Source organism: Euleptes europaea, chromosome 9 (assembly GCF_029931775.1).
Source record: "Euleptes europaea isolate rEulEur1 chromosome 9, rEulEur1.hap1, whole genome shotgun sequence".
In the NCBI taxonomy this organism is placed as follows: domain Eukaryota; kingdom Metazoa; phylum Chordata; class Lepidosauria; order Squamata; family Sphaerodactylidae; genus Euleptes; species Euleptes europaea.
Window position 1 is genome coordinate 91,895,425 of NC_079320.1, and position 23,442 is coordinate 91,918,866.

The 23,442-nt window shown below is 46.6% G+C and overlaps 1 protein-coding gene across 1 annotated transcript in view; it reads left to right on the plus strand.

The window, feature by feature from the left end:
- Positions 1-1,068: 1,068 nt before the first annotated feature.
- The window catches only part of PRMT8 (protein arginine methyltransferase 8), an 80,765-nt gene continuing 58,391 nt past the window's right edge, over positions 1,069-23,442 (plus strand). Inside the window, exons 1-2 of the mRNA XM_056855132.1 lie at positions 1,069-1,182; positions 17,512-17,667. Of these exons, the coding sequence (XP_056711110.1) occupies positions 1,129-1,182; positions 17,512-17,667 (210 nt within the window). The 5' untranslated portion in view covers positions 1,069-1,128. The remainder of the gene's footprint in view (positions 1,183-17,511; positions 17,668-23,442) is intronic.

Sequence of the window (23,442 nt, forward strand, 5' to 3'; positions counted from 1 at the left end):
TTGGGTCTTACTCTTTTCCTATTTCCCTTAATGTTCTCTAGCAATACTGTTCAATACCAATCATTAAAATTAAACCAGTCACACCTTTGGCGAGTGCTGCTTCTGAGAATTAATGATTTGTAGCTTGCTCATGGCCCCAATGTCTCCAACAATTTAAGAAAAATAACCAGTAAAATAAAGATAGTCTCTAGTAACCCAAGACTGCTCCCATTTCGGTGGTCATCTGCATGTACCCCTTGCTCCTAAAATAGACTGCAAAGCATATTTTTTGAATGACATTCAACTGGACCTAAAGCCTGACTTCCAGGAACAGATGATGTTCTCTGAGAGCAAAACCAGACCTTGTGTTTTGACATGAGCCAGGTCAGAGTTCCCCAAGGTGTAGTATTCTGTGCATGTACCTCTCCAAATGGGATCAATAATCAGCTCTGGGACCATTTTGGGTTGGGAAGGCAGTGGGGAGACTGACTGTGAGAGGATTGGGCAAAATGTACAGGGGCTGCTTCCTTCTGCATGAGGAATGGCCAGACCTTCTTGAGTTTGTTTAGAACTTGCTCCATTGGTGCTGCCGCCGCCGCTGTTGGCAATGGTGTTGTCACGCATAGGATGAAAGTCAAGAATCTGAAGGTTGGAAACTTGAATCTGAATTGATAAGTTATTTTGCAGTAACAGAACCAAACTCAACAAATGGCAAGGATCGTTCCCTTATCTGTGTGACATGTATGTTGTGTTTTCTCAGATTAATTTTGGCTCTCGAGTGAAACGCTTACTGGGATGAGTCCAAAAAAGCCAAAATGTCTCAAGCTTTTCATTAATTTTCATTAGCTGTAAGAAACAGGAGTGTTAGTTTGGCAATGTTTTTCAAGTTGGGGAAGCTACACATAGAAAGATGGGTGGGGGGAGAGAATACACAGAAGGAAGATGCATAACTGGAAAACTGGACATTGCACCAGGTTAAGCAGCCCTTTGGCTCAGTTGCACTAATACTGGCTTATGCCTTCCTAGGTTTGCGGTGGCCCTTCCCAGACTCCTCAACCTGTTGCCGCTTCAAAGCCTGTAATTCATGAGCCTTTGCAAGCCAGCTGCCCGGGCCGGGGAAGATTGGCAAAACTCCTGAATCCAGAAGAGATGACATCAAGAGATTATTATTTTGATTCGTACGCTCACTTTGGGATTCATGAGGTAATTACATTTGTTTGTTTGGGGGGGGAACGTCTAACCCACCTTTGTCTCAGGCTGGGACTCCAAAATAATAAATCTTTTGGCAACATATAACAGAGCAATGTATTTTCAAACACTTCCTTACTATGTAATGGTTAACCGGATGTGATGAACAGCATTGGGCTGCCATTGAAAACAGCATTCATCTACCGAGCTGCCCCCCCCCCAACCTGCCATAGCTCACAGCAACACCAGGCTGTGCCTTTACTTGCCACTTCATTGGTGCGGAGTGTGATGCAGAATACGGCTACTTAAGTGCTGATGGAGACGCAGTGTGTCAATCCTTCAATTCCTGTATTAATTGTCCTTCATGGGCTTCCACTATGTTTCTTGGCCCAATTCAGATTGCTCGCTTTGACTCTGAAAGCTCTCAGTGTCTTCAGGACCACCTTCTCCGACATGTAGGCACTAGGGTTGTGCATATTGATAAACCCGAACCAAAAATAAACCCGAAATTAGCTGTTTTGGTAAGTTTTGGGTTTGGGGTTTACTGAACTCCAAAGCCGAAGCCGAATAGCCAATTCTCGAAAAAGCTGAATATTCAGCTTTTCGGGTTTGGCTAGTCACTTTTGCTCAGAGGCACGGGTCTGTGCTTTCTCCCCTTTTTCTTTCTTTTTTTGACTGGTTGTCTATGGGGCCCTTTTGAGATGGGGATCATGTAATCAGAGCCAACTTGGTCTGACCAGCTTTCCAGGCATATCACCCAACAGAAGACTAGTCTGCAGGCAGAAGAGTCATTAAAAGATGGGGCTCACCTAGCTCCATCCAGAGGGATATACCCTCCAAATAAAAAGAGCCAGCTTCAACAGCTGCTGACACTACCAGGCTTCCGAAGGAGATTTCTTAATCCACGTGGATGAGCAATCTCCTTCAGACAGTCCCTATGGTCAAGACTTTGACTGGCTCTGATCTCACCCCCCCCCAAAAAAAACTGCTCTCAAACTTGAGGTTGCCCCTAGTAGAGGCTTCGTTTCCCCGCACGGTGACTATCTGTTTGAATCAGATTTTTCATAACCCCAATAAAGGGCTGCTCACAAGGTGTCATTTGCCACCAAAAGGAATGTTTACCATGCCTTATTTCTCTTGTATTTAAGCCTTTTTCCTTTGTTTGGAAGCTCATTTGCATGGACATCATGAAAGCAACCCAGAAATGAGGGCAGACCCCAGACTTTGAGGCACCAGCCTGGAATCGCCTCTGTCCGCCAGTCCTTGGCAGTGCTGAACCTTTGAACCTGATGGACAGCTCGGCTCGCAAATGCCTGGGGGATGGGGGCAACCCCTTTGCAGGCCCATAAAATTGGACCCCCTGTCCCAATGTTCATCAAACTTTGGTGACTGTTGGTGATCCTTGCAGCCACACTGAAAATTTGGGGACTCTACCTCCAAAAATGTCCCCCCAGGAGCTTCGAAAAATCCCCATTGACTATAATGGGCCTGAATTTTTCAGGAAACCTAAAAATAATCCAAATACCCATATTTACCGGTATGGGTATTCAGCTTATTTCAGGCTTACCCCCCAAAAAATCAGGCCAAAAACACGCGAACATCAAATTTACCCAATTTTCTTTGGGGGGGCACAACCCTAGTAGGCACCCACATGCCTCGGTCATTGGGAGACATTCTGATCCATGGTTTACCACCACTGGAAATGCAGAGGAGGACATGCAAGAGAAGACCTTCTTAAAAATTTGGCAGCACCAAAACTTTGGAACTCCCTACTTTGTGAAGCTTGTTTGGCCCAATTCCTTTTGGACTTCACAAAAATAGTCAAGACTGTTTCCAGTAGGTGGAGAGATTAGCTGTGGTTCTAGGATTGTGATGATGGTATTGTACTAATTGCTTAGTTTCTCATCTGTGTTGGTCTGGATCTTTTTTTACGTAGCTTTGAAGGCCAGATTTTATACCTTATTGTATGTTGTGGCTTTACATGTTTACTAGAGTGTAAGCCTTTTTTAAAAATCAAAAGTAAAATAAATATGTTTGCCCAGGGCCCCAGAATCACTAAAACGGTCCCTGTCCGCTCCAGATCGCCAGGTGGGCCTGTGTCAGGCCCTGGAGCACCCAACCCCTGGGACCGGAGGGGAGGAGCAGGGGTGCAGTCCCAAAGGAGGCAGCAGCACAGTGGCAGGACTGAAGGGAGAAGATCAGACTGGGGGGGGGGTCTAAGGAGCAGGAAGGGGGGGCTGCACTCACTTAGCACTAGGTAAGCTTGCCAACATCCAGAGATCAGTTCCACTGGCAAAAATGGTTGATTTAGAACAGTGGTTCCCAAAGGGGGCAGTACCGAAAGATCCAGGAGGCAGTGAGGGAACAGGGAACGGTCGGGGGGGCATCAGAACCAATTGGGCAAAAAAAGTTTTAGACAAGCTAGATGACAAAATCTATGCACAAAAATCTAAGCAACAACACTTAAGTAACATTTATGCTATACAAAGAATAATAGCAACATAGAGTTATACATGGAAACATGTTTTTATTTTACTTTGTAGTCCAAAGTCAGAGTTAAAGTCAGAATGTTTGTATTTTGGTGATATGGGCTGGACAGGACACGTTGCCAACCTCCAGGTCATGGCTGGAGATCTCCTGCTATTACAACTGATCTCCAGGCGACAGAGATCAGTTCCCCTGAAGAAAATGGCCGCCTTGGCAATTGGACTCTGTGGCATTGAAGCCCTTCCCCAAATCCCGCCATCCTCAGGCTCCACTGCCAAAATCTCCAGGTATTTCTCAACTTGGAGCTGGCAACTCTCCGCTGCACACATCAGCCAGCCCAGTCGGCAGATGCCGCGGGAACTGAGGATCATTGCGTGTTCATGTCTGCAGGTGGAACCCATGTCATTTTTACGTTTACATTTCATTTCTATTAAAAGGTTTAGAATTTAGGGCCTAGAGAGCAAAAGGTCACAGAGCATGGGCAGTTAGTCAAGTTGCTGGCATATTACCAACTGCAAAAAAACCCCTCCTCAAGTCAGTCTGGCCTGTAGCGGGCGAGTGGAGAAAGCGCGGAGCTGGGCTGAAGGAACTGCTCATGTCTTTGCAGGTAGGGGGTGGGCCCAACCAGGGAGAAAGAAAGGTTTTGTTAAGCTGCTGATTTGTGGTTTAAGATATCTGGTTTCAAACTCTTTCCCCTGAGGAGCCAGTCTGGCCTGCAGCAGGAGAGAAAGAGCCCAGGGACTGACTGAGGGAAACTGCAGATTTCTTTGCAAGCCCAAGCCAGAGAAATCCAACATCCAGCAGCAGCAGCAGCAGCAAGAGCCGTTGAAAGAGCAGATGGGGGGAAAGGCGCTCTCCACTTCTTTAAATTAAGCTGTTGGATTTCTTTTTTCCTTGCGCTATTGGGCACTGTTTGCTGGGATTTGTTTTTGTTCTGAGTCCCCTTTCTGAAGGGCACTGGTGATCCTGTTTCTACAAATGCTCGTGTTAATAAGCATTTTGATTCAGGGCACTTTCACGCATGCCGAATAATGCACTTTCCATCCACTTTCAATGCACTTTGCAGCTGGGTTTTGCTGCGTGGAATGGCAAAATCCACTAGCAAACGATTGCTAAAGTGCATTGAAAGTGGATTGAAAGTGCATTATTCAGCATGTGTGAAAGCGCCATCAGTTGTACCACTAGTTGTAAGTTGTTGAGTTTATGATAAAAGTTTATTACCTTGAATTTTGTTCTTCTTTCTGAAGCATCTTCACATTTGCTTGCCAAGCCACAAAGGTGCTGTCAAATATTTATTTGAATTCCCCCCCCCTCAACTCTCCCATTGGAAAAGGTAATTTAGGAGAGGGATCCATGTAGTTGGGGGGTTCTGCAGGAAACAAAGGTTTGTAAGCTTTACAAATTATCTTCAGTCTTGCACTGTACATTCACACAATATATAAATTATATGATTGAGTGGTATCAGTGGACAGATGTCAAAGGGTGTGAAAATGTTGTGCCAAGGCTGGGATTTGCACTATTTTCATGTTTCTCAGGTTGGCCCAGTCTGCAGTATCTTTCATACAAACAAGGATAAAAGAACATGAAAGATACTGCAGACTGGGCCAACCTGAGAAATCAGCAGTGGCTGAACATGGACTGACACAAACAGGACACAGGGTCTTATTCCAAGACACTGAAAGACTGGACAATTCTACCAACTATTTTGTCAGCTTGCACAGAGAAGCCATTGAAATTCATAAACATCAGCACAACTTTAACAGAAAAGAAGCGAGTTTAAGAATGAATAAGGCTTGGCTTCCTGTCTTGAAAAACTCCAGACTAACAAAGACTACAGTCAACAATAGCCATGCAGATTAGCTTTGGATATCACGCATTAACAGATCACTTCAGGATACAATGGTTCCATATTAACATACCACACCCTCATTAGCACATTATCTTGATACTTACAGGACAATGGTTAGCACATTACCTTTGTTACTTTTTGCAGGACAATGATTCAGCTCAAACCCAACCCCTTTCTGACTATATATTACTCTTCCTACACACTTGACACTGAGAGACACTGTCCTTCAGTGTTACTCCTCTGAAGATGCCGGCCACACTGCTGGCGAAACGTTAGGAAAGAAAATACCAAGACAACGGTTACACATCCCGGATAACCTACGAGAACCAATAACTTTTCAGATTAGTTTTATGGTTATATCAAAAAATTTACAGATAGATAATTATTACGGGGTGAACCATCCCCAGTTTCATTTGGGCCACCAAGGCCTTTGCATTTCCTTGTTGCAGTTTGCATTTTGCACGCCTGCCCTGCCTTACCCTTGGGTAGAGGAACTTCATTAAAATATTCCCAAACTGGCTATCCATGACTCAGCACTGATCAAAATGTTTGTCCAGGTCACCATTAAAATAATATTGTATGAAATTCTCTAGTGTGATCTGTTTTAATTCTTTTGTGTAACATTATTATTTCTAGAACACCTCTGAGATTTCTAAAATATACCATATTACATAATTGTCCTATTTCTTATTAGAGGGCTTTGATGAAAACCTGAGTGTACTCTCCAAAGAATCATAGCAATGAGAAGCGAGGGAACACACACACACACAGAGAGAGAAACACTGACCTTGACAGAGAAACTAAGAACACTCGTTTTAGTATTTCCGTTAGTATTTAAGGTGCCACCGGATTTTCTTGTGTTCTCAGCATTTTCCTGGAGTTACATAGTAGGGGGTAATGCTGCCCATCAATGGCACGGCAGCCTTTTCAGAGCCAGGTGTGTCCGTCACAATGATGGGCAACAATGACTGTATGGACCGGGGGTTGTGAGCACCACACCAGCTTCCAGTTTGCTTCTGGATGTCAGGCCTAGCCTGGGCAATGTACAGAGAATGCCAGGCATAGTCTGACAGAGAATGTTGTGCTTTCACCAGGTGCTGCCCAAAGTCAGCCTCATCAACGGTCAACTGCCAACTATGTATTTTGACTCTGAACTTCGTGGGAACTTATTCCTGTGGGAGGGGGGTTGCCATGGTTTCCTGTGTTATTCTGTGTTCTTTCATTTATACCCAGCACCAAGCTTTTAGTTCTCATAAGTGCCGTCTTGATTCCTAGCTACTGTTAACCTGTGGATTCTCCAATAAGTCAACTCTTTTTTGGACTACTTGTCTGTGAATGCTGTTTATGGGATTGTCACGGGGCAAGTGCTTACATTACGGCACTTATCTCCTTCTTACCTTTTGTACCTGGACTCAAGTCCCTGGCTGGAGCCCTAAGGGGATTGCCGGGGCCTCGGGTGGAGCAGAGGACGTGCTCCCCGGGTGCCTAGATCGTGGCTGGAGCCCTGGAGGGTGTGCCAGGATGCTCGTCTCCACAACGTGGCCTACTAGTCGAGGATCCCGCTTTGTTGCAGGACGTTTTGGAAGAAACGCTACGGACTGACGCGGAGGCTACCTGGCTGTTAGGCGCAGATCTGTTCCCCCCCCCCCCCGCGCGCCATCAAAAGGCTTCCCTGAAGCCGCATGGGGGGCCCTTTAATCAGATGTGTGCCTCCCAACCGGGAGGCACAAATCTGTTCCACCACCCCCCGCGCGCCTTCAGGGGGCTTCCCTGAAGGCGCGGGGGGGCCCTTTAAACAGATCTGCACCTCCCAGCTGGGAGGTGCAGATCTGTTAAAGGGCCCCCTGTGCGCCTTCAGGGACGCCCCCTGAAGGCGCATGGGGGGAAAAACAGATCTGCGCCTAACAGCTGTTAGGCGCAGATCTGTTTAAAGCCCCCCCCCCGCGCGCCTTCAGGGAAGCCCTGTGAAGGCCCGCGGGGGGGCTGAATTTCCCCCCCGAACTCCGGATCTCGCCCGAATTTTGGGGATCCGAAGAGGGGCAGTTCGGACTTCAACACGGCCCGAATTTAAAAGGGCCGAATTTTGCCAAAGCTGAAGTGTACCGAATTTTTTTTCAACAGCCCTACCGTTTGGTGCCAACGGGAAGCTCAGAACATGGTGGCCAGGATGGTTATGGTCCTCCTGGACTTGCCGCCGACCACGACAATGGTGGCTGAGGTCGAGAAGCTACTGGTCCCTGAGTTTGGCTCTGCCTCAACGGATCTAGCTGCCCTGGTTCAACCGCTGTTGGGCCAATCCAAGGAGATTGAGTTGCTCTTGCAACGTGAGGCCCTACCGATCGTGACAATGGCTGCCGCCGCCAAACTCGAAACAGATCAAGCTCTTGCTGACCAAAAGTGAGCGGAGGAGCAACGTTTGGCCGATGCGGCTGCCGCTCGGGCGCGACCAGCGGCAAGAACCGATGTGCGCCCGAAGGGGTCCAGAGGACTAGGACAGTATTTCCCCTCATTTTCACCGGATTGAGGTCTGCCCCGGGAGGCGGCACGCAGACAACGGCTCACCTTCTCTTCCGACATGCTAGAATATTCGGATGAGGAGGATTTTTACTGTGAGGGGGACGAATGGAATACCAACTTCCGTGTCAGCCAAGCCTGCTGCACCGGGACATCTGAAGAGGAGGTTCATCTCCTACGGTTCCAAAACCGGGACTTAACGGACCACTTAGCCCGTGTGCAAGACCAAATGGACGTACTGATGCGGGAATACGACCGTCTACAGTGCACTCAAACGACTCCGGCAGCTCCACCGCAAGTGCCACCACCACAGGTGCCACCGCCGCAAGTGCCACCACTGGCACTTCCATCACAAGTGCCCCCAGAGTGACCAGTCCAGCAACCCCTGGCACTGCCGGCCCAACCACTTCCTGGACAGCCTCCGGCACCTCCTCCGGCGGTCCCAGTTATGCAGTGGAATCAACCCCGTCTACAAGTGACTTATGACAGCTCCGTAGAGACGTTACCCTGTTTTCTGCACCAAGTGGACAGTTATATGAGGGAACAGGGGCACCACTTTCCCACGGAAAATAGCAGGGTTTGGTTCGTCTCCTCGCTCTTGGTGGGAAAGGCCGCGGATTGGATGGTCCTTCAGTTCGACACATGGGCCCGATCCATCTGCTCGCTTAACGAGTTTATGCGAGTGTTACGGCGACGGTTTGAAGACCCGTTCCAAGGGGAGAAGGCCAAAGCCACCCTCCTTCAGCTCCGTCAAGGATCCTCTTCAGTCAGAGACTTTGGTGATGAATTTCAACGACTAGCAAGTAAGATAGTGGATTGGACTGAGGCTACTCGGGTGCATTATTTCCGTGAAGCCTTGCATCCCGAGATATTGAACTGGGCTTACATGTAACGGGATCCAGCCACCCTGGAGGAGTGGATCCTACTGGCAGCAGAAGTTGAGAGCTGCCGCCAGTTCATAACCTTGGCCCGACGTCAAGCCAAGGAGGGAGCAAACCAGAAAGCCCTTCCAAAAGCTCCTATCCCGTGGAGGCTGGCTGAACCCGAGCAAGACCGAGTGTTGCGTTTTCAAAGGGGAGCCTGCCTCGTTTGCAGTGGCATGGGTCATTTTGCTGGGGCCTGCCCGTCTCGTCCGGAGCAGCCAACTCTCGCTCCCCGCCCAGAGGGAACACCCTGTGGAAGGGGACATGCTCCGAGGAGAAGCGCAGCGACAGATCGCAGTGCCGCACCGGGGCGGAGAGCGCCCCCAGCCCTCCATGTCGAGGAGCCAGAACATGAGATTTCGCCAGCAGACCCATCAGGGTCCCGGATTACAATTGGCCCGTCGGGGTCCCGGATTACAATTGCCCCAACAGGGGATGGTTCAGCATCATCGGATGAGGACCGCTACTGGGATTCCGCCTTGAACCTGAAGTCTCCTCTGGATCTGTCAAAAAACGGACTGGGTCTGCGGTGAGTGGAGCGGCCCCGCAGACCTCCGCAGACATTTTTGCCAAACCCAAGGCTCCTGTGAAGGTGAGTGAAGTGGGAGAGACTGTATATGTGGACGTGGAATTACAACATCATAGCAAGGGACCCCCGTTATGAGTTAAAGCTCTTATAGACTCGGGATGTGCCCGCTCTTTGATAAATGAAGCCACTTTCAAGGCACTCAAGGTAAAATCAGTGCCTCTACCAACCCCCATTCATTTCGCCCAAATGGATGGCAGCGACTTCAAAGGTGGACCTGTTGACCGTCGCACTAGGGGAGTGGCGATGGGCATCTGTCACCATTGGGAACAAATCTACTTCACTATAGCTCCCAATATACGGTATGCTGTCGTATTGTGAATTAATTGGCTGAGGGGACACAGCCCCTCCATTAACTGGGAGGCCGAGACTTTATCATTTTCCAGCCCATGTTGTGAATGACATCGGTATGAGGTGGCTGTTAAAACCGTACTCCCGACAACCCCTGCCTTGTTTTCGGATGCCTCTGGGTCATCCCAACTATCTGCTGAATACCAGGACTTTGCGGATATCTTTGATGTACAAGAGTGTGATGTACTACCCCCCCACCGCAGAACAGACTGTGCTATTGAGCTGGTGGGGGAGGGGAAACTACCCAAAAGCAAGATTTATTCCATGAGCGCGTCTGAACTAACAGTGCTTCGTGACTTCTTAGACAAGAATTTGGCTCGAGGTTTTATCCAACCCTCTACTGCCCCAAATCAGCCCCCACTTTCTTCATGCACATAAAGACCGGTGACTTGCGATTATGCATTGACTTTGGGCCAATAACCCCCATGCAGAGTTTTGAGAATCTGGATGGGGAAAATGTGCATCTGAGTGGCAAATCCAAGATCCTTTGATCTCAGATATTTTGGGACAGTTAAAGGAGGGATGCATTTTCAGCAAGTTGGACTTAGTCGAAGCCTATTATAGAGTCAGGATTCGAGAAGAAGACGAGCCCCTAACAACCTTTTCCAGTTGCTTTGGTATGTTTGAATTTTTAGTGATGCCGTTTGGATTAAAGGGGGCTCCGGGGGTCTTCATGCAACTCATTAATGAAATACTGCATGACTTGCTATATAAAGGAGTGGTGGTTTATTTAGATGACATTGTTATTTACTCTAAAACCATGGATGAACACGTCGCCCTGGTTAGGGAAGTCTTACAACGTCTTAGACACAATCAACTCTATGCTAAGGTATCCAAGTGTGAATTTCACCAAAAGCAATTGACTTTTCTGGGCTATATAATTTCACACCATGGACTCACGATGGACCTGGAGAAAGTGCAAGTGGTAACCACCCTCAACCCATAAACAAGTTCAAAGGTTTCTCGGATTTGCAAATTTCTTTTTTTTTCTAAAATGTTTCTTTTATAAAAAATTTTTTATTGTTTTTTCATACATTCGATACAATCAATTAACATTACCTTTCAATATTTTCTAATTCTCAATTAAGAGTAATATATATATAACAATTATCTTCCCCTGCTTTGACTTCCCCTCTTCCTTCTTCTATCTCTAACTTATCTTTGTAATCCTCTTAGCAATTATTTTCTACTTCTTTATAAAAAATTTTTTTGTAAAACCTTCTACAGTTATTAAAAAAGAAAGAAAAATAGAAACAAGAAAATTAACCTAGTCTAAGTTGTAACCTTTAACATTTTGTACATTAAGTTCATTTTTGCAATAAACAATCCACGCCTCCCACTCCTTAACAAATTCATCATTATCTTTTTGATTTATTAACTCAGTCAATTTTGCCATTTCTGCTAGTTCAACCATTTTATGAATCCAATGAGTTCTGTCCGGTATTTCAGACATTTTCCATTTAGCTGCGTATACCATTCTCGCAGCTGTGGTGGCATAGAGTAAAAAAGTCCGTTGTGTTATAATGTGGTCCGGTATAATGCTTAACAACATCATCTCTGGAGTTTTAGGGATGTTTTGTTGTAGAATTAACCTTAGCTCATTGTATATCATATCCCAAAAGTTTTTAGCTTTATCACAAAGCCACCAAACATGATAAAATGAGCCAACTTTATCCTGACATTTCCAACAGTTTGGTGACATTGTACTGTACATTGCAGACAATTTTTTCGGTGTCAAGTACCACCTGTAAATCATTTTGTAGATATTTTCCCTTATTGATTGGGAAAGAATCTTTTTCATGTCTCTTGACCAAAGTCTTTCCCAACTTTTCAAGGAAATAGAGTGACGAATTGTTTGTGCCCAGGTAATCATTGTTGGCTTGATTCTTTCTTGTTCTGTATACAGCAACAATAAAAACTTATACATCCTATAAATTAGATGATCAGTATTATCCAAAAGTGTCAGTTGTAGAATTGATTTTTCTTTAAGAAATCCCTTTTTCATATCTTGGATGTATACAGATTGTACTTGATAATATTGAAGCCATGATACTTTATGTCTTTAACCTCATCAAAATCCTTCAGGGCACATGTATTCTCTTCCCATTTTAAAAGATCTTGGTATATTATAAATTGTGATGGTCTTAACGGTCGCAAAGTTAACATTTCTTGAGAAGATATCCATAGTGGTTCTTTGTCTCCAACAGATGTTTATATCTCAACCAGGTTTTTATCAATGATGATCTGATAATATGGTGTTGGAAAGCCACATGTATTTTAGTTTTGTCATACCACAAATACCCATGCCACCCAAATCTATTGTCAAAGCCTTCTAAGTCCAGTAAACGTGCATTTTTCAGCGTTATCCAATCTTTTAACCATACCATAGCTGAAGCTTCCGCATAAAGTTTAAAATTAGGAAGAGCAAAGCCACCTCTCTCTTTTGCATCTACCAAATATTTATATGCGATTCTTGGTTTTTTCCATTGCCAAATAAAGTTCAACAGGTCTTTCCTCCATACATCAAAATATTTTGTTTGCGTAAGTATTGGTAAGTTCTGAAACAAAAACAACATCCTTGGCAAAATGTTTTTTTGTGTTACAGCAATACGACCCAATAAAGAAATATTTTTATTTGACCACAATATCATATCTTTTTTAACTACTTCCCAAAGTTTAGAATAGTTATTAACCAATAAATCCTTGGTTTTATTTGTAATCCAAACTCCCAAGTATAGTACCTTACTCATTTTTGTCCAGTTAGAAATCTCCAAAAAATCCTTCTGTTGTTCCTTAGAAAGATTCTTAAATAATATCTGAGTCTTATCTTGGTTTATCTTGAATCCAGAAACTTCACCATATTGTTTCATCAAAAGCAACAAATATTTTATGGAACGATTTGGGCCATCCAAAATAAATAACAGGTCATCCGCAAAGGCTCTTAGTTTATACTCATGTTTGTTTACTTTCAAACCACGAATAGCCTCCATATCACGTATTTTACTGCAGAGAGTTTCCAAAGTCAAAATAAACAATAAAGGCGACAAAGGACAACCTTGTCTTGTTCCTTTTTGTATCTCACAGTTAGCTGACATCGATTCATTTACTAGTATTTTAGCTTTTTGCACCTTGTAGATAGCATCTATCCCTGTTCGGAATTTATTTCCAAAATTCAACTTTTCCAAGACCTTTTTCATAAACTCCCAGGAAACCATATCAAAAGCTTTCTCCGCATCCAAGAAAATGAAAGCCACTTTACGTTGTATATTTTGTTCGTAATATTCTATTGCATCAAATAGTATTCTCAGGTTGTCCTTTATCTGCCTTCCAGGTACAAAACCCGCTTGATCTTCATATATCAAGGTTGTTATGATCTGCTTTAGCCGGTTTGACAGTATTGAGGCATATATTTTATAATCCACATTCAATAGTGATATAGGCCTATAATTTGTAACTCTCTCTGTGTCCTTTCCAGCCTTAGGAATGAGTGATATAAACGCATGTGACTATGTCTCTGGGGCTTGACCTGTCTGCAATATGGAATTACATATCCTCAAAAAGGGAGTCTTTAAGTCTTCTTTAAACAATTTAAAAAACATAGCTGTAATACCATCTGGGCCAGGTGTTTTATCAATCTTTTGCCTAGATATAGCTTCTTCTAGTTCCGTAGTTGTAATTGAAGCATCAATCATGTCTCGCTGCTCTGAGGTTAACTTGTTAATATTTACTGTACTCAAAAAGGTTTCCATTTTCTTCTCCGGGATCAAATCCTTTTGGTACAATTTTGTATAAAATGATTCAAATTCTTTCTGTATAGCAGTAGTTGTAAAAACTGGCCCTTTCACCATCTGTAGTTTATTTATTATTTGTTTTTTGTCTAGAGTTCCTCAGTTGACTAGCAAGGAATTTTCCTGGTCGATTTGCTTGTTCAAAATATCTCTGCTTCGCGTACTTCAGATTTTTATTCATTTCTTCCATAACTACTAAATTTAATTGGTGTTTCACTACCTTTAACTTCTGGATTATTTCAAGTCTTTTGACATCATTTAATTCTTGAATTAATTGTTGTTCTAATTTTTGTAGGTCCCATAGTATTTCATTGGTTTGTTGCAGCTGTTTTTTCTTCCAGGCAGTATTCTTTTGAATCATAAATCCCCTTAAAACAGCTTTGAAGGCATCCCAAACTATATTCAAATTAGTTTCTCCATCCATATTAATTTCAAAGTAGTCCTGCAGTAATTTGTGCAGTTCTCGGACCTAGAACAAATGTTTATAGTCCAGGTAGATGCTTCAGACATTGCGATGGGGGGTGCTTTATTGCAGCGAGGGAGAGACGGTCAACTCCACCTGTGTGCTTACTTCTCAAAGAAGTTCACACATTCTCAGCTCAATTGGCTGATCTGGGAAAAGGAGGTGGCCGTGGTTAAGCATGCCCTCACCATGTGGAGACAATTTTTGGAGGGTTCTAAAGTCCCATTTGAGGTATGGAGGTATGCAACGAACCCTGCTAGCGTGGTGCCCACTATGCCGGACATGGAGGAACTAACCGATTCCTTCAGGGAATCTCTCCGTGGCGGTTGCCAAGCCGAACTCTCTGCAAAGACCCTCCCAACGTCACTGATTGAACACGGGGGTTATTGGTATAAAGACTCCAGGTTGTATGTGCCTACGGTACTACGGAGGGAGGTTCTACATCTGGTTCATGGGGCCAAAACCGCAGGACATTTTGATTTTCTTAAGACGTTACATTTACTAAGGAGACCGTTTTGGTGGGCGGGCATGCGATCTGACGTGGATTAGTTCATCCGCAGTTGCCCAGTGTGTGCTGCGGCCAAAAGACCCTAGGGCAAATCACCCGGACTGTTACAACCTTTTGACACCCCCACCAGACCCTGGGAAGTGATTGCAATGGATTTCATGACTAATCTACCCCTCAGCAAGGGAAAAACTGTACTTTGGGTAATCACGGACCTGTTCTCGAAATAGGTGCATCTTGTACCTTGCGCGGGCATCCTTTCAGCTCCAAAACTGGCCTGCCTCTTTGTGACGCACATCTTTCGATTGCACGGATTTCCGCGCAAGGTGGTCGGCGACCGCGGAAGTAGTTTTGTGGCTAAATTCTGGAAAGCTTTCCTAAAATTGGTTGGGGTGGAACAAGGACTGTCAACCGCCTTCCATCCCCAAACAGACGGCCAAACTGACGGGTGAACGCTGTGCTAGAATGTTATTTGCGCTGTTATGTTAATTACCACCAAGATGATTGGGTTGAGCTGTTGCCCTTTGCTGAATATACTTACAATAACGCAGTACACCAATCCATTGGGTTTAGCCCTTTTCAAGCTGTGTATGGACATGATTTCGGCCCCATCGGCCATGTGGACATGTCTGAGGTGGTGGGAGGTGGAGATGTGGTTGCCTGGGTATACACGATTCAAACCACCTGGCCATGGTTAATAAAAAATCTGGAACGGGCCAAAAGCAAGTACAAAGCTCAAGCTGACAAACACTGGGTGCCTGGTAAGGACTACGGGGTGGGGGATACAGTTTATCTCTCCACCAAAAACCTACGGTCAACCCGCCCGTGTGGCCAATTCAGTGCCAAATATGTCAGTCCGTTCCCCATCTCCCGCATCATCAACCCAGTCACTGTGGAACTTTCACTCCCGAAGTCTTCAAGGCGTATCCATCCCATGTTTCATGTCAGTCTGTTGAAACCGCATGTTTCCTCCCCAGAGTGGCATCCCAAGCCTCCGCCCGAGGTGCCTATACTGGTGGTGGTGGGGCGGAGCATTTTGAAGTTGCTAAGATCCTGGACTCGCGTGTCCGTCCTGGTTCCCTCCAGTATCTAGTTCATTGGAAGCACTTCAGTTCTGCTCAGGACGAGTGGGTACGCTTGCACGACATTTCCCCCCCTCACCTGGTCGTTGAATTCCATGATGCCTACCCGCATAAGCCAGCGCCTGGAAGGTGAAAGGGGGGCCTTTGGGGGGGGGCAGAATGTCAGGCCTAGCCTTGGCGATGTACAGAAAATGCCAGGCATAGTCTGACAGAGAATGTTGTGCTTTCACCAGGTGCTGCCCAAGGTCAGCCTCACCAACGGTCAACTGCCAACTATGTATTTTGACTCTGAACTTCGTGGGAACTTATTCCGGTGGGGGGGGGTTGCCATGGTTTCCTGAGGTGTTCTGTGTTCTTTCATTTATACCCAGCACCAAGCTTTTAGTTCTCATAAGTGCCGTCTTGATTCCTAGCTACTGTTAACCTGTGGATTCTCCAATAAATCAACTCTCTTTTGGACTACTTGTCTGTGGATGTTGTTTATGGGATTGTCACAGGGCAAGTGCTTACACTGGACTGAACTCCAAGAGCTAGTCTGTGCAGTCCTGAACGGCCTGGTTCGTCTGAGGCACCGTCTTCTCCAATGTATTCCTGTCAGTTCACTGAGGTAATCTTCAGAGGCACTTCCCCGAGGGCCAAACTACACAGTATGCTTTTGGACACGTTCAGTCCCTGGATCCCCCAGGAGCCCAGTTTGGCTCAAGACAATGGCACGGGGAGAGCAGGGGCTCCCCCCCATGCGTAGAGTGTTCCATGCATATGCAGCTCCGAAGATGGGGAAATTACCGCCCCCCCCCCCAGCCATTTCAGTTCAGGATAACAATGCAGGGGTGGATGCAGGAGCCCCTCCCACCACCCCACAGCCCTCGCCAGCCTGTTAGGATTCCGAGGGACTTTAAAAGCTCCCCTCTCTGCAGCTGCCGTGTGTGACTGTGAGGAAAGGGAGTTGGGGCTGGGCAAGCTGGACCCAGCTTGTCCACAAATATAATGTGTAGTTTGACCCTGAGTCACTCTTCTCTCGGAGGTGAGGTGATGGTGACCAGTGAGGAGGGCCATCTCAGCTGCAGCACCAGGCCTGCGAGGTCTGGTTGCCACCCTCTTTCCTAGCACTGAGATATCTACTATAGACTTTGTTTATGTTTGCTTTCTCCTATACTCTGCTTCAGTCAACTTGCTGGACAGTGCCTCATTCTGCTGTAATGTGGATGTAATTTTAGATGTAGATGTGAGAAGCATCTGCATGGCTAGCAAGTATTTTGTTTAAAGAATCAAATCTTTTATTATACCATATTTAAAATTTGGGAGTTTGGGATCAGATAATATGGCCCAGGAAGGGGCTGGATCCTGGCGATCTGGTGGCCGTTTCTGGCATTCACCAACCACTGATTAATATTGTCTGGCGCAATCAGTGGCATTTCATTGTTGGCACTGCAGCCTGCCCTCTCCACAGGATCAGGTCAATGTTGCCCTGAGACAATGTGCATGTCATTAGGCAAATTTAATCTTATGTTGTAAAGAAGGCTTCTGCATCAGGCTCCAGAGAGGCAACACATGAAGTGGCTCTGGTGGAAAAACCTTACTCCAAATACCTCTCTCTGATTGTCTCAGCTCTAGCCAACCAACTATGGTGTTTAGTATTAGATTGCCTAACATTTTCAGATTGCTTTGGCATGTTGTAAGTTCTGCTTGTGTCCTTTCACATTGGCAAACAGCATTCTTGTGATACGTGATTCTTTTACAAAATTAATTTAGTTTTGTGCTGTCAAGTAAACATTTGATGCCTTTTTCTAACACAGGAAATGTTGAAGGATGAGGTGCGCACATTAACATATAGGAACTCCATGTATCACAATAAACATGTGTTTAAGGATAAGATTGTATTGGATGTTGGAAGTGGCACGGGGATCCTCTCAATGTTTGCAGCAAAGGCGGGAGCCAAGAAAGTGTACGGGGTAAGAAGAGCATTTCCCTTTCACACATACAACAGCACGTGAATATATATATATATATATATATATATATATATATATATATATATATATATATATATATATATATATATATATAATATATACATGCCCACACACGCATGAAATACACACACTTAAGAAGTAGAGTTGCCAACTTGGATGGGGCTAGGGAGGACGTTCCAGTGGATTTTTACAGATCAGCAAGTAGGAGCCAGACGTGGGAGTATTTATGAGAGCCGTTCCTCTTGCCCTCCAATTGCTGAGGCCCCTTTTCCTTTTGGCTTTCTGCATCATTGCTTCGCTCAACTCAGCAGAACCTGTGTGGGCAGCTACAGAGGAACAGCAGAACCACACCCACAGGCACGGGGCAAACTGGAATGCAGAATCACGGGAGATGGTCGGCTGGGCAAGCTCAACAACATGGTTCCTTTTTGCCCGTGCACAACTCAAGCTTGGGCACTGAGTGGGAAAACAGCCGTTGGCTTTTCACATACCAAAAATCCAGTTTGATTAAAAAAATTCTAACAATAAGCCCAAATTCTTGGCATCTATGTGAAAGATTTATGCCATGAACAAAGGCCAAGGGGCATACCAGCGGGGGCAGGGAGTGTCAGGAGAGTTGGCAACCCTACTCGGAAGGGACCTGCATGGGATATTATTTCTGTATTGATGTTGTTTTCCTCCAGTTTGTCACCATGTGTGTCACTTTTATGCGTATTTGCATCTGGGCCAGATCATCAACGGATGTCAATGAGGTGGGAGGCAGAAGTCCATTCTGAGGCGAGGGGTATCGGGGTGAGTTGATGAGGAGGAGGTAATGGTGCCCAGTGGTGTGTGAGTGCGGAAAGACAGCAACCACCTGTTGGGACTGCTGGTTCACCCTCATGGGGCTTTATGCAGAGCTGCAGTTGGAGACTGATCTGAGCTGGATCTGCCCTCCAGGCAGATTTGGAAGGTTGGTTTCATGTGATTTATCTGAGCAATTGTGAAGAAAGCAAGCAAGTATTTCAGCGAGGCCCACAAAACTGGCCCTGAGTTTCTGCCTTCCTCTCAGTTGCTACCAGTTTATTTTGATCCAAAATGTAAAAATTGTTGAAGGAATCTTGAAAGAAGCAAAAATGGGTTAGCAACATTGCAAAGAAGAGAGGCACTTATCCGTAGTCAGAGCCTTTAAGCAACGCCTCCTTCTGTCAGTAATCTTTGTGGTGGTTTACTCGTGCCAGTGAAGCAGTCTGAGAAATGAAAACACCCTCCTAAAGCCCTGTAAACAAAGAAAAGGGAAAAGATAAATATGCAATTGTTGCTAGTGTCAAAAATATCTTAATAAAGGTGATTCATAGATAAAATTGTGATAAAAGTGGTGGCTACACATATAAGCACTTGTATTCAAACAAGCATTGGCCAGTTTCAAACCAGGGTTTGACACGAGAAGTCCACTCCTTAGGCCAGCCACAGCTACCCAATGGCCTCAGGCTCCACCACCAGTGCATTGATGAGACCATTATAGCATTGTAAGGATCCTGGTTGAGGGGAAATATGTGGCAGAAACTCCCCAACAAAATGCAGAGAACATGGAGATTGCGCCAGAGTCCATAGAAAGCCACCGGTCATGAGTGGCATGCTGAGAGGCAGGCGTAGACATGGGCCACGGCCCCTGATGTTAGGCCACCTTCACCCATATGGAGAGCATGTCAAGGGAGGGAGTAAAGAGGGCAGATCATGCTCGGCCAGAAGGAGCAGGTGTGGGTCTGAGTCCTTTCCCACAACCAGGTTTCCTTTTGCCAGGTGTTTCCATAGGGAAGGGGAGATCTCCAAAGCTGCCGCAGCATTCACAGAAGACAAAGCCCGCTTTTTGGCAAGCGGCAGCAAAGCAGAGAGCAGAGGATGGCCTCAGCCCACCCCCCCCCAACACACACACACACACACACTCCGGAGCAGCTCCCCAACCACCTCTCCAACTGGGCACACAGGAATGAGATGCAGCAGAACACCACTGGCATCATGTAGCAGCCCCCAGACATCAAGACCAGCCACATGACGCCGGTGGAAAGGCATCGCTTTTGATTTTATTTATTTATTTGGTGTGTTTTGATCCCACTTTTCTCCTCAGCGGGGACTCAAAGCGGCTTACAAAAACACAATACAATGTAACATACAATGTAGAGCCAGTGTGGTATAGTGGTTAAGAGCGGTGCTTTGGGGTGGTGGACTCTGATTTGGAGAACTGGGTTTGATTCCCCCACTACTCCTCCACATGAGCGGCAGATGCTAATCTGGTGAACCGGGTTGGTTTCCCCACTCCGACACATGAAGCCTGCTGAGTGACCTTGGGCTAGTCACAGCTCTCTTAGAGCTCTCTGAGCCTTACCTACTTCACAAGGTGTCTGTTGTGGGGAGGGGAAGGGAAGGTGATTGTAAGCTGGTAGCTAAAAAGACAAACGCGATCTTGGGCTGCATCAACACAAGTATAATGTCCAAATCACGTGAAGGGATGGTATCACTTTACTCTGCTCTGTGTTTAGCTTTGGGCACCACAATTTAAGAAGGATGTAGACAAGCTGGAACGTGTCCAGAGGAGGGCAACAAAGATGGTGAGGGGTCTGGAGACCAAGTCCTATGAGGAAGGGTTGAAGGAGCTTGGGGGTATGTTTTAGCCTGAAGAGGAGAAGACTGAGAGGGGATATGGTAACCATCTTCAAGTACTTGAAGGGCTGTCACATAGAGGATGGTGCCGAGTTGTTTTCTGTTGCCCCAGAAGGTCGGACCAGAACCAATGGGTTGAAATTAGATCAAAAGGGTTTCTGTCTAGACATTAGGAAGAACTTTCTGACAGAGTGGTTCCTCAGAGGAACAGGCTTCCTCAGGAGGTGGTAAGTAGGGCTGTTGGAAAAAAAAATTCGGTATAGTTCGGATTTTGCCGAATTCGGCCTGTCTGGGTTCAGGATATGCCAAAGTCCGAACTCCCCCACTTCGGGTCCGTGCAATTCGGCGCGAATTCAAAGTTCGGGGGAAAAAATTGGCCAAATAAAGCCATTAAAAACACAACTGCGCCTTTCTGCGGCTCCGGGGGGGCATTTTTGGGGGTAGAGGTCCCAAACTTTCAGCAGAGCTTCAAAGGACCCTTCTTGCAAGACCCCCCACGTTTTGTAAAGATTGGGTCAGGGGGGGCTGAGATATGGGCCCCGAAAGGGGTCCCCCCACCCTTAATGTTCATCTCTGAGCAGACCTTGCTGCACACGCACAAAGCTCCCAGCCCCGACAAACAGCTGAACTGCGGGGAGCAAGGGCGGGGCAGGTGTGAAGAAGTTTGCAAAGCAACACAACTGCAAAGCAGCACAACCATTCAAAGCAACACGTTTGCAACCATGCAAAGCAACACCTGACACCTGGGAGTTTGCAAATCATGGAAAGGGACAGAGGCAGCTAGCTATGCATAATGAGCAGGAGGGGGTGGAATTTCCCCTTTTGCATCGGACTCGGGACCAGGAAAATGCATTCTTTAAGTCACCATTTGAAAACCAGTTTTGAGCAAGCATCAAAATAGACCTAACCGATCTTATGAATGAGGGAAAACCTGAGGACACACAACTGAAGCCCCCCCCTCAAACCAGGGAGAGAGAGATTCGAGGGGGCACACACACCCCAGGCAGAACGGGCGAAAGCTCCCTTTGGCTTCCCCCACCCACCCACAGAAACTGCTCCCTCCCCACACACACACAGACTCTGCTTCCCCCCCCCCCACACACAGGAGAAAAATTATAGATTAAAGCCCCCAAAGGGGTCTTACTGTGGTTGTCTTCTGTTCCATCAGGAGGGGCTGGGAGGACTGGGTAATCCAATACAATTCTATTTAAGCACGGGAGGTTTTGCCTTGGATTTGCCGCTCTGGAGATGCATACAGGATCAGCTGATCCATTCATCCCAATAGGGAAAAGGGGAAAGCCCATATCTCGGGACCCCCTGACCCAATGTTTACAAAACTTGGGGGGTCTCTTAAGAAGGCTCGTCTGAAGCTATGCTGAAAGTTTGGGGGCTGCACCCCCAAAAAAGCACCCCCTGCAGCCACGGAAATGGAAAAGAGGGGAAAAGGGTGGAGCCCATATCTCGGGACCCCCTTACCCAATGTTTACAAAACTTGGGGTCTCTTAAGAAGGCTCGTCTGAAGCTCCGCTGAAAGTTTGGGGTCTCTACCCCTAAAAATGTGCCCCCTGCAGCTACAGAAAAGAGCGAATGTGCACACGCACCCCCCACGAGGATTTCTCTCTCTTTCTCTCCCTGGCCGGGCCGCGCAGCAGCTGATTCCTCCAGTACTCAATCCTGACTGATTGGCCAGAAGAAGACCCAGCTTGGCCACCAATTGGCCGGGTGAGAATGCTGCTTACTGACGGTTTTGCTGCTGCGCCCTGAATTTGCCGAATTTATTCGTGAACTCCCGAACTTGCTGAATTCGGCTCCCCTGTTTTCCTGCCATTTTTAAGTTCGCTTCATTTCGAACTAAAAACCGCCGAATCAGGGGAAATTCGGCTGTTTTTCGGTTCGGGCTGAACCGAATCGACAGCCCTAGTGGTAAGCGCTCCTTCCCTGGAGGCTAGATGGCCATCTGTCAGCAATGACCTTAGTTCATGAGAGGGAGGGCATCTTGGCCATCTTCTGGGCATGGAGTAGGGGTCACTGGGGGAGTAGTTGTGAATTTCCTGCATTGTGCAGGGGGTTGGACTAGATTACCCTGGTGGTCCCTTCCAACTCTATGATTCTATGATTACTTAAGTGGTAGAGAAAGTCAGCATGTAAAAACCAACTCCTCCCCCTCCTCTTCCTCTTCTTCACAAATTTCAATAAAATAATAGAACCCCCCCCCCCCACACACACACAGACACACAATACATCTTGGGCTGGTGTCCACCAAGTTACTCCATCCAGGTGGTTCTCTGCTCCTTCTCTCAGCCCAGCTGACTTGACTTATCAGTCTCCTTCTGAAGTCCCAGTGTTCATATGTTGTGTTATAAATTAATCGCTGTAAATAGAAAAGTATGAGTGGGGGCTTGTGTGGAGGGGGGAATCCCATCTCCCCCTTGTGGTGGGAGTCCCATCCCCCCCTTCAGGGCTCAAGGTGTTCCCCCCCCCCCAGCCTTGCTTACTTGCCGGATTGGCCAGAACCGCTCGGTGAGCGCGTGGTGATGCCTTCCTCCCGCCCAGCCCCACTCTCTGGCCGGCTCTCGGCTCCTGCTGCCACTGTGGGGGAAGGGGAAATCCCGTCTCCCCTCCCCCCTCATCACTTGCCTTGCAGTGATGGGGGGGCAAGTGGGCCCACCAGCAGCTCCCAGGCTCCCCTACCACCGCGGATGGGCTCTGCGGCCGCCAAGCTGCTGGGCTCCCCCGCCAGCTCCTGGGTTCTGCCACGGATCCCTGTGGGGCCTGGCCACGGCAGCCAAGGCAAGGCTCCTCGGACACCACAACGAAATCAGCAAGCCGGTCAGAGACAGCAGCCCACGGCATGCTTGGTACTCCTGCAAGGAAGGCAGGGAAGGGCACACGTTTCATTTTACTTCCCACAGATTCTCCATCATTAAGTATTCATATTGTACTTATTCTATATGCATTCCCTTTTACATATTCTCATACATTCACACCAAACCAGATAATGCAAGTGTGACTAGTGGTGAGGAAGAATTAGATTTCTCCATGGGAGGAAGAAGAGCCGGTTCAGGATTTGAGATCAATCAGTAGTGTCTAATTTAATATGGAAATACTTGCTCC